At 49.6% G+C, this 16,109-nt stretch overlaps 1 protein-coding gene across 10 annotated transcripts in view; it reads left to right on the top strand.

The window, feature by feature from the left end:
• The window catches only part of gatad2b (GATA zinc finger domain containing 2B), an 81,831-nt gene that overhangs the window by 45,319 nt on the left and 20,403 nt on the right, over positions 1 to 16,109 (top strand). For 7 of the 10 annotated variants that reach the window (XM_068022569.1, XM_068022571.1, XM_068022566.1 and 4 more), the window contains 2 exons: positions 11,708 to 12,043; positions 13,698 to 13,827. In XM_068022569.1, coding sequence (XP_067878670.1) covers positions 11,715 to 12,043; positions 13,698 to 13,827 — 459 coding nt within the window. In that variant the 5' untranslated portion in view covers positions 11,708 to 11,714. The remainder of the gene's footprint in view (positions 1 to 11,707; positions 12,044 to 13,697; positions 13,828 to 16,109) is intronic. The other 3 variants (XM_068022570.1, XM_068022567.1, XM_068022564.1) reach the window with 1 other exon arrangement.

Below are 16,109 nucleotides of genomic sequence, written 5' to 3'. Positions count from 1 at the left end.
GGTGGTAGAGATCATGGGTTTGGAAGGAGCTGTCGAAGGAGCTGCAGTGCATCTTGTAGATGGTACACACTGCTGCCACTGTGCGTCGGAGATGGAGGGAGTGAATGTTTGTGAATGGGGTGCTGATCAAGCGGGCTGCTTTGTCCTGGACGGTGTTGAGCTTCCTGAGTTTAGTTGGAGCTGCACCCAACCAGGCAAGTGGAGAGTATTCCATCGCACTCCTGACTTGTGCCTTGTAGATGGTGGACAGGCTTTGTGGAGTCAGGAGATGAGTTACTCGCTGCTGAATTCCCAGCCTCTGACCTGCTCTTGTAGCCACGGTATTTATACGGCTACTCCAGTTCAGTTTCTGGTCAATGGTAACCCCCAGGATGTTGATAGAGGGGCATTCAGCGATTGTAATATTATTGAATGTCAAGGGGAGATGGTTAGATTCTCTCTTGTTGGAGATGGTCTGGCACTTGTGTGGCGCGAATGTTACTTGCCACTTATCATCCCAGATGTTGTCCAGGTCTGAGGAGTTGCGAATGGTGCTGAACATTGTGCAATCATCAGCGAACATCCCCACTTCTGACCTTATGATTGAAGGGGAGGTCATTGATGACACAGCTGAAGATGGTTGGGCCTAGGACACTACCCTGAGGAACTCCTGCAGTGATGTCCTGGGACTGAGATCATTGGCATGCAGTAACCACAGCCATCTTCCTTTGTGCTGGGTATGACTCCAATCAGTGGAAAGTTTCCCTCTGATTCCCATTAACTTCAGTTTTGCTAGGGCTCCTTGATGCCACACTTGGTCAAATGCTGCCTTGATATAAAGGGCTGTCACTCTCACCTCAATTCGAATAGTTTCTCTCGACCCATTCTATCCAGACCCCTCATGATTTTGAATATCTCTATCAAAACTGCTCTCAACCATTCTGATTAACTCTTTGCGCTGACATTTACATACTGCCGCTCACACTGGCCTTAAGTACAGGCAACCTGACCTGTAGGAAAAAGGCTGCTTCGCGGGCTTACTTGCAAGAATGTGACGTCAAGACGAGGCTGAAGACACTGGATAAAACAAAGGCTATGGGCCCTGACCACATCCCGGCTGTAGTACTGAAGACTTGTGCTCCAGAACTAGCCGTCCTTTAGCCAAGCTGTTCCAGTACAGCTACAATGCTGACTGTGGAAAATTGCCCAGGTTTAACTAACTTGCTTGAGTTTTTTTGATGAGGTAACAGTTTAGGGTAGTGCTGCTGATGTGGCATTTGATAAAATGCCGCACAACAGACTTGTGAGAAAAGTTGCAGCTCATGGAATACAAGGGATGGTAGCAACATGGATACGAAATTGGCTGAGTGGCAGGAAATAGAGAGTAGAGGTTAATGGATGCTTTTCAGACTGGAGGAAGGTTTGCAGTGGAGTTCCCCAAGGGGGTCAGTGTTGGGACCCTTGCTGATCCTGATATATACTCATGACCTAGACCCTGGTGTGGAGGACACAATTTCAAAATTTGCAGGTGATACGAAACTTGGAAACAGTGTGAACTGTGTGGAGGATAGTGTAGAACTTCAAAAGGTCATAAACATGCTGGTGGAATGGGTGGACAAGTGGAAAATGAAAATTAATGCAAAGAAATGTGAAGTGATTCATATTGGTAGGAAGAACGTGGAGAGACAATATCAAATAAAGGGTGCAATTCTAAAGGGGGTGCAGGAGCAGAGAGACCTGGGTGTATATGTGCATAAATCATTGATGGTGGCAGGACAGTTTGAGAGAGCATACAGCATCCTAGGATTTATCAATACGTGCATAGAGTGCAAAAGCAAGGAAGTTAAGTTTGACTTGTAGAGAACACTGGTTCGGCCTCAACTGGAGTATTGTGTCCAGTTTTGGGTGTCACACTTGAGGAAAGATGTGAAGGCATTGGAGAAAGTGCAGAAAAGATTCAGGAGAATGGTTCCAGGGAGTGGGAACTTCAGTTACGTGTATAGATTGGAGAAGTTGGGACTGTTTTATTTTATATTCATTCATGGGATGTGGGAGTCGCTGGCTAGACCAGCATTTATTGCCCCATCCCTAATTGCCCTTGAGAAGGTGGTGGTGAGCTGCCTTCTTGAACCGCTGCAGTCCATGTGGGGTAGGTACACCCACAGTGCTGTTAGGGAGGGAGTTCCAGGATTTTGACCCAGTGACAGTGAAGGAACGGCGATATCATTCCAAGTCAGGATGGTGTGTGACTTGGAGGGGAACTTGCAGGTGGTGGTGTTCCCATGCGTCTGCTGCCCTTGTCCTTCTAGGTGGTGGAGCTCGCGGGTTTGGGAGGTGCTGTCTAAGGAGCCTTGGTGCGTTGCTGCAGTGCATCTTGTAGCTGGTACACACTGCTGCCACTGTGCGTCGGTGGTGGAGGGAGTGAATGTTTGTGGATGGGGTGCCAATCAAGTGGGCTACTTTGTCCTGGTTAGTGTCGCGCTTCTTGAGTGTTGTTGGAGCTGCACCCATCCAGGCAAGTGGAGAGTATTCCATCACACTCCTGACTTGTGCCTTGTAGATGGTGGACAGGCTTTGGGGAGTCAGGAGGTGAGTTACTCACCACAGAATTCCCAGCCTCTGACCTGCTGTTGTACCACAGTATTTATATGGCAACTACAGTTCAGTTTCTGGTCAATGGTAACACCCAGGATGTTAGTGGGGGATTCAGCGATGGTAATGCCATTGAACATCAAGGGGAGATGGTTTGATTCACTCTTGTTGGAGATGGTCATTGCCTGGCACTTGTGTGGCACGAATGTTACTTGCCACTTATCAGTCCAAGCCTGGATATTGTCCAGGTCTTGCTGCATTTCTACGTGGACTGCTTCAGTATCTGAGAAGTCACGAATGGTGCTGAATATTGTGCAATCCTTCGAGAAAAGAAGGTTGAGAGGAGTTTTGGTAGAGGTGTTCAAAATCATGAGGGGTTCTGTTTCCATTGGCTGGAAGGATCGGGAACTAGAGGCACAGATTTAAAGTAACTGGCAAAAGACGCAATGACGACACGAAGAAAATCATTTTCACGCAGCGAGTGGTCAGGATCTGGAATGCACTGCTTGACAGTGTGGTGGAGGTAGATTCAATCAAGGTGTGCAAGAGGGAACTGGATTGCTATCTGAAAAGGAAGCAAGTGCAGGGCTGCAGAGAGAAGGCGGGAGAGCCGTACTAGATAAATTGCTTTCGGAGAACTGGCACAAACACAATGGGCCGAATGGCCTCCTTCTGTGCTGTAACAATTCTATGATTCTGTGAGTTATGTCCTGCCCACAAAAAGCAGGTCAAATCCAATCTGACTAATTTTCACCACATCAGTCTACTCACCAATCGTCAGCAAAGAGATGGAAGGTGTTGTCGACAGTGCTACCAAGCAGCATTTACTCAGTGACGCTCAGTTTGGGTTCTGCCAGGGCCACTCGGCTCCTGACCTCATTGGTCCAAACATGGACTAAAAAGCTGAATTCAAGAGGCGGGGTGAGAGTGACAGCCCTTTATATCAGGGCAGTATTTGACCGAGTGTGGCATCGAGGAGTCCTAGCAACATTGAAGTTAATGGGAATCAGAGGGAAACATTCCACTGGTTGGAGTCATACCCAGCACAAAGGAAGATGGCTGTGGTTTTTGTTCGATAATCATCTCAGTCCCAGGCCATCACTGCAGGAGTTCCTCAGGGTACTGTCCTAGGCCCCAACCATCTTCAGCTGCTTCATCAGTGACCTCCCCTTCAATCATAAGGTCAGAAGTGGGGATGTTCACTGACGATTGCACAATGTTCAGCACCATTCGCAACCCCTCAGACCTGGACAAGATCTGGGCTGGTAAGTAGCAAGTAACATTTGTGCCACACCAGTGCCAGACCATCTGCAACGAGAGACAATCTAACCATCTCCACTTGACGTTCAATGACGTCGGTTGGTTGGGGCGGGTTTGGTAGGTGGGGGTGGCTTTTAAGTGCGGCCCTTGCCCCTCACGATGTTCTTTGTGAACCTGCCCTGGTACCTGAATCAGCCTGAAACCCCTCACGTGGAAAATTAAAGGCACTGATCATTTGTCTGTCATTTCACCCTTTGCCAGGTTCTGCAGAAAGAAAGCCATCTGAGATATCGATTTTTTGTTTTTGTTTTTTTTTTGAAAAGAACAAAAGCACAACATTTCTGCGTGTGGGGACCCTGGCCATTGAATAAATGTGTTTAACCCTCATTTGCATAAAAGGTCCCAGGCGTAACCCTCCACACAAGGCTGCTGTTGCTAAGCAACATCCTGACATGTAATATGCAGCGACCACACCACGTCAGCTCACTGCTGTCTGTGTTCCAAGCTCTCACTAACCCACTCCCTGTTCTCCCCACCAATTACCTCACACCGCATTTGTCATTTCGCTCTCCTAAATCCCCCCCCCCCCCACCGGCCACTTCTTTACTGACAGCATTTCTCTAGCGCCTGCCACAACCCCCGGATGCCCCCAAAGACCTTTTGAAGTGTGGTCACCGTCGCGATGTAGGAGACGCAGCAGCCAGTTTGCGCACAGCAAGCTCCCGCAAGCAGCAGAGCGCCTTTGGCCAAAGTCTCCCTTTACTGATACTTCACCAAACATCGCGATCCCAGGGGGGTCACAGAGAGCCAGTATTGGGTTTTGCTTAAATATGTCACCCGTCACTACCTCATTGCGCCTTTGCTAGCTGGAAGAATATAGCTCAGGCTGTAAACCCCTGCATACATTTTATTAACAGAATTTACAGGGCAGCAACAGGCCATTTTGCCCATCTGGTCCATGCCGGTGCTTATGCCCCACATGAGCTTCCTCCCACCTCTCTTCATCTCCCAAGCTTCTCTACATCTCCCGTATAGAAAATTATGAAATGGCTTTATCAGGTCACCTGTTGGTCTTTGTTTCTGGAGAAAAGAGCCTCAACTGGTTTGGTCTTTCCTGATAGTTATCGCATCGTCCTTGTGAATCTTTTCTGCACTTTTCACCAGTGCCTGCAGATCCTTTTTTTTTTGTAAAATGGATAATAATTAGAGCAGTTGACAAGCTTTATTAATCTCCTCCAAACAACAAAGACGCTTTCTCCTGCACTATCACAAAGTTGATCGTTGAAGCACATTCCCTTCCTTGTGTTGTGGCACAATGCTGTGCAACTGATGATTCACTTCAGGCACTTTACTGCCTTCAGCCTCCCTGCTGCTGGGGTTAAGATCAACCACAGAACAGACCAGTCCTAAAGAATGTTGGAGTGGTTTATTGTTTTGGGTGCTCTTCAAGTTCTATATTTAAACTTCAAAAACTGGGAGCAAGTCGGGGGTGGAGTGGTGGAGGCGATGGAATGTGGTAAATTTGAGAAATGAAGCAACCGCCAGTTTTTATTAGGAACAGCAGTTGAAAAGCGAAAACAAGCCGGGGACTGGAGTTAGCCAGAATGACTCAGTTTGCAGGGAGAATGAGGATACAGACCGTGTGAGAGAGATTGTCAAGAGTGTGTGTGTTTGAGAGAGGGGAACTGTCGATGGTATGTGTGAGGGGATGTGCTGCAGCAGTTTGGGCTTCCCAGCACAAAGCTGGGGGGGGGGGGGACCCACTGCCTGTTGTGCTCACATCGCCTTCAATTGCCTGAATTGGTTATGCTAACCGCAGAACAATTTGCCTGCGTTAACTGGCAGGGTCTGCTTCCAATTCAAGGTACCCCTCTGGGCAGCTGTTGCATCTTTCGAGTGCGTTGTCGGGGTGCTCCAGCTGACATCCTGGTGGGTAACTGGGGTAGAATTTGAGGGTGCCTTGTGTTTACTCACATTTCATCAACTTCTAGTGCTGCGCATTTACTGATCCAGGATGAAGCCTGGCCACCCGACCCGAACCAGACTAAACCTGACTACGTGTGTCGGATCCGGGCCAGGTCTATATTTGGTCTCCAGCATTCGGGCTCGGGTCGAGTAGGGTTCGAGTTGGCTGCGGTCGGGCTTGTTTTGCATCGTTTTCTTTTTAATCTACGTTTTGACGCAATTTTTTTCTGTACTAATAACATGTTTGATCATTTTGGATTGAATCGGGCATGAAAAAATTGAAGGGTTCGGGTGGGGTTTTAATTTTATACCTGAGCCAGGCTTTAATCCAGGGTTCTGTCTTCCTTTCTCCTGGCTGCTTTTTTTTTAAAAGCTTCTTTTTAATTGGGGCTTCACATCCGTCTCTCCGCCTCTGTGTAGTCAGCCTGCTAACGGACGCTACTGAGCCTTATTCCTTCAGTGGTCAGCTGTGCCTCAGTGGTGACCACACTCGTATTACTGAGCCAGGAGATTACGGGTTGACGTCTCACTCTGCAGACTTGAGCTCAGATTCCAGGCCGACGCTCCCAGTGCCAGTCCTGAGGGAGTGCAGCACTGTCGGCGGTGCTGTCTTTCGGATGAGGCGTTAAACTGAGGACATGGATGTAAAAGATCTCGTGGCATGAAAACAGTATCTTGCCATTTATCACATTGCTCTTTTTAAAATTTTTTCATTTCGAGATACGGCACTGAAACCGGCCCTCCGGGTCTGTGCCGACCATCAACCACCCATTTTAAACTAATCCTACATTAATCCCATATTCCCTACTACATCCTCACCATTCTCCTACCACCTACCTACACTAGGGGCAATTTACAATGGCCAATTTCCCTATCAACCCACAAGTCGTTGGCTGTGGGAGGAAACCGGAGCACCCGGTGGAAACCCACGCGGTCACAGGGAGAACTTGCAAACTCCGCACAGGCAGTACCCAGAATCGACCTCGGGTTGCTGGAGCTGTGAGGCTGCGGTGCTAACCACTGTGCCGCCCTCTTTGTTGGGGGCTTGCTATGCATAAATTGGCTGTATAAATTTCCTACACTTCAGAGGTACTTCATTGGCTGTGAAGTGCTTTTGAGACCTCCAGGGGTTGTGAAGGTGCTATAGAAATGCAAGTCTGTCTGTCTTTTCACAATCCACCTGAGTATTTGTTTACCATTCTAATTCCAGATAAGTACCTTTACTTCTCAATTGTAAGTGAATAGCGTCAGGTCTGCGCAAATGGAGTAGACATCTTGGAAGTGGTGAGTGTGTCCTCTTGCTACTGGTCCTGCAAGCCCCCTCGTCACTTTGTTTCCAGGAACTTGCCACTGTCCCTTGTACACCAGCCAGCTTGGATAACAGCGCCTGCACTCCCCATTGCGCTCACTGCCATCTCGCATGTGACACATGCGTATCACCGGACCCCCGCTTTAGATTATTAACCGGTCCATCACCTTAGCATCACTTTATGCACAGAATATACAACACAAGAAGCAGGCCATTGGGCCCAGCTGGTCCGTGCCGGTGTTTTTGTCCCTCCCATGAGTCTCCTTCCCCCCCCCTCCTCCCACCCCCTCTCCATCTCACCCTATCACCATATCCTTCTATTCCTTTCTCCCTCTTGTGTTTAATCCAGCTTCCCCCTAAATACATCTCTGCTATTCCCCCTCAACCACTCCCTGTGGTAGCGAGTTCCACATTCTCACCACTCTCCGGGGAAAGAAGTTTCTCCTGAATTCCCCATTGGATTTATTAGTGACTGTCTTATATTGATGGCCCCCCTAGTTCCGGTCTCCCCCCCCCCCCCCCCCCCACAAGTGGAAACATGATCTCGACTCTACCCTAGTGAATCCTTTCATTATCTTAAACTAATATGGCCGGCTGTCCCAGAAGGCAGGCTATCGGATTGAGTCATTGCCCAGTAGTTCACTGAGGCTCTGAGCCTGAGCACAGACCCTTTTCTCGACGAGCTATTTTTAATTAAAATGATGGAGTACTGTTCCTTGTAATTAAATGCTACTTTGAGGTAATTAGATTCAATAGCAACAATGTGGGCCATTGTGTTGGAGCGAGTAGACTTTGTTGGCGTACTGGAGTCAGATAGCTTTATAGTCACAGAATTACACAGTCTGTATAGCACACTTACAGGCCATTCGGCCCAACACGTTCCATGCTCTCCCCACAAGTGGAAACAATAAAAGCTACAATTCTAAAGGGGGCGCAGGAGCAGAGGGACCTCGGGGTATGTATGCACAAATCATTGAAGGCAGCAGGGTGGGTTCAGAAAGCAGTTAATAAGGCCTATGGGCTTTATAAACGGAGGCGTAGAGTGCAAACTCAAGGAAATTATGGTGAACCTTTATAAAACGCTGGTTTGGCCCCAATTGTGTCCAATTCTGGGCACCGCACTTTTGGAAGGATGCGAAGGCTTTAGAGAGGGTGCAGAAAAGATTCGTGAGAGTGGATGCAAGGATGAACTTCAGCTACAAGAGTAGATTGGAGAAACTGGGGCTGTTCTCAAAGTGAAGGTTGAGAGGAGATTTGACAGAGGTGTTCAAAATCATGAGGGGTCTGGATAGAGTAGATAGGGAGAAACTGTTCCCATTGGCAGAAGGATCCGGAAACAGAGGACACCGTTTTTAGGTGATTGGCAAAAGAAGCAGTGGCGACCTGAGGGAAAAACATTTTTTTCCGCACAGTGAGTGGTTAGGGTCTGGAATGCACTGCCTTTGCGGTGGAGGCAGATTCAATAGAGGCACTCAAAAGGGAGTTGGATAAATATCTGAAGAGAAATTTGCAGGGCTACTGGGATAAGGCGGGTGAGTGGGACTAGGTGAGTTGCTCTTGCAGAGAGCCAGCACAGACAGGATGGGCCGAATGGCCTCCATTCTACGATTTCTACGTCTACCCTGTCAAACCCTTTTGTGATCTTAAAACCCTTGATCGGGCCTTCACTTTTCTCGAGGGGAGAGCCCCAGCCCGTTTGGTCTTTGCCTGATAGTTATAGTCTCTCAGATCGAGCATCATCCTTGTGAAACTATTTTACACCTCCAATGCCACAGCATCCTTTTTGTAATGTGGAGACCAGAACTGCGCACTGGACCATCTTAACCTCAACATTCCAAGCCTCGTGATGTGATTGTGTTTGTTGGTGTTGTGCTGGCCTATTTATTTTGGTCGGTTTGAGACCAGTTTCAGAAAGGCACTTCTGCCCTTCTGGGACGAAGGTGCGACTGTTCCGCTCCTCATGGTTTTCAGTCAGGAATTTGTAGCTGGGCGCTGACACCAAGCTTACAATTGAAAACGCTATAGGTAGCACACAAGGGAGGGAAGACTGAGGGAGGAGAGGAGCCCTCACAGGCTTTGAGATTCTGCGGAGAAAGGGGGTTTAGATTCCTAGACTGTGCGATGAATCCTCATTCCACAGTCCAGAATTCACTTGCACAAGGATCTTTGTGCAGTCTTTCATTCTATTAAATTTGGCTTTCTCACCTCTGAGTCTGAGGGTAATAGGTTCAAGTCCCATGCCAGAAACCTGAACCCACAATCCAGGCTGACAACCCCCCCACCCCCCAGCGCCAGCACGGAGGGAGTGCTGTGCTGTCGGAGGTGCCGTCTTTCAGATGAGACGTTAAACTGAGGCCCCTGTCTGCCCTTTCTCTTGGATGTAAAAGATCCCACGGCCGCTATTGGAAGAGGAGTGGGGGGATGGGGGTGGTGTTCTCCCTGGTGTCCCGGGGCCTATATTTATCCCTCAACGAACATCACTAAAAAAAAACAGATGATCTGGTAATTATTGCATTGTTTGTGGGAGCTTGCTTTGTACAAATTGGTTACTCTGGTCACCTGTATTACAACTGGGACTACACGTCAAACTTAAAGATCAATTCCTTGGCTGCGCAATAGTTTGGGGCGTCCTGAGAATGTGAACGGTGCAGTGTATTTAAAATGAGTTCAGTAGGTTCACTAGATTGGTCACTGGGATGAGGGGGTTGTCCTATGATGAGAGGCTGAGTAAATTGGGGCTGTATTCGCTGGAGTTTAGAAGAATGAGAGGCAATCTCATTGAAACATACGAGATTATGAAGAGGCTGGATGAGGTAGACACTGAGAGGTGGTTTCCCCTGGTCAGGGAATCTAAAACACGGGGAACAGTCTCAGGGTAAGGGGCCAATCATTTCAGACTGAGACGAGGAGAAGTTACTTCACTCAAAGGGTTGTGAATCTTTGGGATTTTCGGTCTCCCGGGGAATCGAGGGATATGGGGAGCAGGCGGGAAAGTGGAATTGAAGCCAATGATCAGTCATGATTATATTGCATGGTGGCGCAAGCTCGATGGGCCACATGGTCTACTCCTGCTCCTATTTCTTGTGAATAGAGAATCTAGTACAAGCCAAATCTAGAAAACCAGCCTTCCTGTGCCGAGAGGATAGCTCAAGTCACTCACTCTGGTGGGGTTTAACATCTGATCTGCAAGACGGCACCTCCGACAATGCAGCACTCCCTCAGTACTGGCACCGGGAGTGTCGGCCTGGATTATGGCTCAAGTTTCTGAAGTGGGGCTCGAACCCACAGTCTCCTCACTTCGAGGTGACCGTGCTCCCCACTGAGCAGTGGCTGACAGCTTCGCTCCCTATTTCTGTTTATACTGCCTCTCCCCTGCAGGTTGTGGTGGAATCTCCCCATTTCGCAATGTCGCATTGTTCTTACCTGCTTATTGTACAGTGACTGCAACGGGTTAATGTTATACAGTTAAAGTTAGCTTCTGTTTACCCAAAACTCTTTTTTTCATTCGTGGGATGTGAACATCGATGACTAGGCCAGAATTTATTGCCCATACCTAATTGCCCCTTGAGAAGGTGGTGGTGAGCTGCCTTCTTGAACCGCTGCAGTCCATGTGGGGTAGGTACACCCACAGTGCTGTTAGGAAGGGTGTTCCAGGATTTTGACCCAGCGACAGCGAAGGAACGGCCGATATAGTTCCAAGTCAGGATGGTGTGTGACTTGGAGGGGAACTTGCAGGTGGTGGTGTTCCCATGCATCTGCTGCCCTTGTCCTTCTATGTGGTAGAGGTCGCGGGTTTGGAAGGTGCTGTCTAAGGAGCCTTGGTGCGTTGCTGCAGTGCATCTTGTAGATGGTACACACTGCTGCCACTGTGCGTCGGTGGTGGAGGGAGTGAATGTTTGTGGATGAGGTGTCAATCAAGCGGGCTGCTTTGTCCTGGATGGTGTCGAGCTTCTTGAGTGTTGTTGGAGTTGCACCCATCCAGGCAAGTGGAGAGTATTCCATCACACTCCTGACTTGTGCCTTGTAGATGGTGGACAGGCTTTGCGGAGTCAGGAAGTGAGTTACTCGCCTCAGGATTCCCAGCCTCTGACCTCTTGTAGCCACGGTATTTATATGGCTGGTCCACAAGCTTGGTCTCTGTTCACCTATTACTGACCCTGCCCTCCCCCTGCCCCATGCTTTGCTTAGTTACTCTCAAGTTAAGCATCACCTCAGTTTCAAATCCCTCTTTGGCCTTGCCTATCTCTGTAACCTCTTTCACTACAATCCTCCCGCAACTCTGCGTTCTCCAATTCTGGACTCTTTTGCTCCATCATCGGCAGCTGTGCCTTCAGCTGCCTGGGACCTAACCTCTGGAATTCCCTCCCTGTAGCTCTCCGCCTCTCTCTCTCCTTTACAGTGCTCCTTAAAACTGATCTCTTTGACTGAGCTTTTGGTCACCTGTCCCTAATATCTCCTTATTTGGCTTTATAATGCTCTTTGGGATGCCTTCCTTCGCTGAAGGTGCTATATGAATGCAATGCAGTTGTTCACCTGTGGGAGGCGCAGTCCCACGGGTCAGGAAGAGGAATTAAACTCTAAAGCCTTGTTTTCCCTCCCCAGCAGCAGGATGGACAGAATGACAGACGATGCCCTGAGGCTCCACCTGCTGAAGCGAGGGCTGGACCGGGCCGAGGAGCGCGAGGACATGGTGGCCAAGCGGCTAAAGATGGAAGGGCACGAGGCCATGGAGCGGCTGAAGATGCTGGCCCTGCTCAAGAGGAAGGACCTGGCCGGTCCCGAGGTGCCCCAGGACCTGGTGGTCAAGTCGGAGCACCAGAAGGCGGGTGAGGAGAAGATGAACGGCAGCTTGAAGCCTCGGCCGGAGATCCGCAGCGTGGTAAAAGCGGGCAAGGAGAACATCGGTGACGAACCCGTTGACATGAGTGCACACAAGAGGTAAAAGGCACCAGCGCGGAGCTGGGGAGGGTGTAATGAAATCTGATATCAATGTTTATCTTACCCCCCCCCCCCCCCCCTCGCTGTCGCCCCCCCTGCTCGCTGTTGCCCCCCCGCCCCACCAACGAACTCTATCCACCCCAGCCCTTGCTCCTCTGTTTAACAAGAGGACTAACACTGGTGTTCCAGGAGGTGTATTTCTTTAGCAAATGCTGTCCCCAGTCGGGTAATAGACGTCCTGTCCTATACTTGAAGATAATGTGTGGTGTCCACCAGTGGCTACAATAGCAGGTTAAAAATAACACTGAGGCCAAGCAGAGATCTGAGGATGGAAGGAAGTGGGTTATAAGTCACATGGTGATTCAAGTAGTATCGATAGATGGCAGAAGGCTGCCAAAATGTGGGGCTGTGCACTAGTTGATGGGAACTGGGGCCCAGATATTGTTTTGTAATTGGACAAGGTGCGAAAGATGGAATGGGCCTTTTTAATAGAGAATTTATTAGGTTGTGGTGTTAATGACTTATCAGGACATCATTACCTGTTTGTCTGTCTGTCTGTCTGTCTCTGCCCTCTCAGGATGATGTCAAAGATCCCACGGCCGCTATTGGAAGAGCAGGAGGAAGTCCCTCCCCCACCCCCCCACCGTGTCCTGGGGCCAATATTCCTCCCTTAACCTTGCCAAGACATGATTATTTTATCATTTAGCTCTTCCCCAAGTTGGTTGCTGGAAGCTCTGAGTTGGTGAAAGGCACTATAGAAATGCAAGTCCCTTTCTTTCCGAAACTCCACACAGGGCGGATACGGAGACGCCTCTGCTGTGTGTCGTTGATGCTGTCAACTCCGAAAGTTTGTTAACTCTTCGAAGTGCTGTCCACTGTTCATTCTGTGGGTGAATGTGGCAGCCAGTCTGTGCACAGCAAGTTCCCACAAAGAGCAAATGTGATGCTGGCTGATGAATCTGTTCTTTTGATGATATATGAGGCCTGTTATACTCCAGAAAGCCAGGTGATGAAGGATGGGACTGGAGCCAATGTTTACACTTTTTTTTTTATAAGTATTTGTTTCCAGCGATGCACGTTACAAGCATGCACCTCCGAATCCAACCCTCACAGTTTTCCAGCCTGTTCCTATTTATAGGAGCACAAGTGAATCCCCAGTTCATGACTGCCACCTGCATACAATTAATATACACTAACAGTGCCCTGGGATCTGTTACCCGAGACAGGGCCTCAGTTGAAATCTCACCTGAAAGAACGAACCACTTGACAGTGCAGCACTCCCTCAGTACTGGCATTGGGGTATCAGCCAGCAGCACATCTTACCTGACTCTTGGGCCCATTTATAGTGCTGGACTTTGCACAGTAGGCGGGGCTCCTGGATGAAAAGGCAGGGGGAGCCCCATCACTGCATTTTTCCGGCCCCCCACTCCAGAGCGATCCTCCAGTCTATTGGGGTCAGAGCTTTAGAAGGTGAATTTGTAGGGCCGTGAGCTGCCGGCCAATCAGAGGGCTGGCGGCTCAGCAGTATCAGGAGTGGAGAGCACTGCCGGTCCTGCAGAGGCCTCGGGCCCAGGCCCTGCGGTGGAACCCTGGAACACAGGGAGGTGGGGAGCCTGTATGGGGCGTGATGTGTGTATTGTTTGGTCCCTTGCAGTGACATGGACAGGGAGCGCAGCACCCCCTCGCCAGACATCATCGTACTGTCGGACAACGAGGCCTCCAGCCCTCGGGCGAACGGGCGGTTCGAAGACAGGATCAAAGTGGCAAACCTGGAGATTTTCAAGGTAAGTGACTGCCCAGGGCGAGGCCTAGGTCCGTCTACTTTTCATATTGTGCATCCTTTCCTGGGTGCTGTCGCCTGGTGGGGTACAATCCCCTCCACTAGCAGACCCTGTGCCACCTCACCCAAATGCGCCCGACCGCTCGCTCGGCCTGTGAATACTAGCAGGCCGTTTGGCCACGGGGGTCATTGCATCTGACCCTGGTGGCGCAAGCATACTTTCCAAAGAGCAAGAATGGGTGCCTTGGCTAAACCCCAGGATTCAGGGGGTCAGAAGCCTATTTTAGTCCCTCTGTTAATCTCAGTGGAGAGTGTTAACAGGGTGCAAAACAAACCCATCCTATTGCCACCGACTGCACTTGATTGAATCGGGCGTTACATCTTGTATGGTCCTTTGGACCTGGGGGATTGTCACTTACTGTAGACCCTTATTTTCCTCCCCTCTCCTGGTCTGCATGAGCTGTGAATTAAGGATGATAAAAGGTTGCTGATGAGCTGCTCCTCTCTCTCTCTTTCTCTCTCTGTCTCTGTCTCTCTCTCTCTCCCTGTCTCTCTCTCTCTCCCTGTCTCTCTCTCTCTCTCCCTGTCTCTCTCTCTCTCTCCCTGTCTCTCTCTCTCTCTCCCTGTCTCTCTCTCTCTCTCCCTGTCTCTCTCTCTCTCTCCCTGTCTCTCTCTCTCTCTCCCTGTCTCTCTCTCTCTCTCCCTGTCTCTCTCTCTCTCTCCCTGTCTCTCCCTGTCTCTCTCTCTCTCTCTCTCTCTCTCTCCCTGTCTCTCTCTCTCTCTCCCTGTCTCTCTCTCTCTCTCTCCCTGTCTCTCTCTCTCTCTCCCTGTCTCTCTCTCTCTCTCCCTGTCTCTCTCTCTCTCTCCCTGTCTCTCTCTCTCTCTCCCTGTCTCTCTCTCTCTCTCCCTGTCTCTCTCTCTCTCTCCCTGTCTCTCTCTCTCTCTCCCTGTCTCTCTCTCTGCCCCTCGCGCGCTCTCTGCCCCTCGTGCCTGCCCTGCCTCCCTCCCCTCTGGTTCTTTTACTAATTATCTTAAATCTGTGTCCCTCTGGTTACTGAGTCCTCTGTCAATGGGTCGAAGCTAGTATATAATATCCATTATTGTGTACACTGATGCACTTCACTATAGCCCGGGGTAGTTGTGCCATCGGATACAAATGATGGGCGGTGATAGCCCAACAAATAACCCGCCCTAGTCATGGCTTCCAACACTTGTGGCACTCGGGATCTGGCGCGTTGTTTGGGCTTCTTCCCCGTTAAATGTTTCTTTCACCGGTGATTTTATATTTGGGCCCCACTAAGTCTTCCATTTCTTCTGGTTCTATCTCTTTGTATCCTAATCCAACCACTTCATTATTTCTCTGATTCTGCTCTTACGGAAGAAGATGTCGGCAGCCGTGACTCAGTGGCTAGCACACTCTTGCCTCCTGCTCCGGAGACTTGAGTCCATAATGCAGGCTGACGCTCCCAGTGCCAGTACTGAGGGAGTGCCGCACTGTTGGACGTGCCATATCTCCCTGTCTGCCCCTCTCAGGTGGATGTAAAAGATCCCACGTCCACTATTGGAAGAAGAACGGGGTGGGTGTGGGGGAGTTCTCCTCGGTGTCCTGGGGCCCAGTATTTATCCCTCAACCCACATCACTAAAAAAAAACCCAGATGATCTGGGTCATTATCACATTGCTGTGTACAATTGGCTGCTGCGTTTCCTGCATTATAAGAGTGGCTAAACCTCACCAAGGTCCGCCCTACATTTGGTTGGAAAGCACTTTGAGACATCCCGAGGCCGTGGGAGGGATTGTGTCAGTGCGGGTTTCTTTTTTGCTTTTTGCACATTTGTTAATGGAAATAAGTGCATTGCCCTGTGTGAAGCGGAGACTGGGCCTGTGGTTCCAAGCTCGGCATTGCAGCAGTCCAACTCTCTCCCTCCTGCGGGGCCCGAGCAGGTCACGAGATTGGGTGCCGATGAGGTCGGGCTTCCAGCATCCATCTTCTGTTTAATGAAGGATCTGGAGATGTTGTGCGAAGTCATACTGTTTTTTCCCCTTTCTCACTGGATATTTTGTTGACTGTGTTACTTAGGCAGGTAAATAGGAATACGGGGACAGGAGGTGGCCATTCAGCCCCTCAGCCTGTTCCGCCATTCAGTGAGGTCAAGGCTGATCTGCACCCGCTTTCTCCCATATCCTTTAACACCTTTGCTTAACATTCAGGAATTGCACAACTGATTAAGCAACAAGACGCCAAATGCATTAATTCTCAGCAGTTTTTAAAAATTCATTCTCGGGT

The sequence above is a fragment of the Heterodontus francisci genome, chromosome 46 (assembly GCF_036365525.1).
Source record: "Heterodontus francisci isolate sHetFra1 chromosome 46, sHetFra1.hap1, whole genome shotgun sequence".
In the NCBI taxonomy this organism is placed as follows: domain Eukaryota; kingdom Metazoa; phylum Chordata; class Chondrichthyes; order Heterodontiformes; family Heterodontidae; genus Heterodontus; species Heterodontus francisci.
The sequence above is the reverse complement of the archived record's forward strand: the minus strand, read 5'-3'. Positions and strand labels throughout refer to the sequence as shown.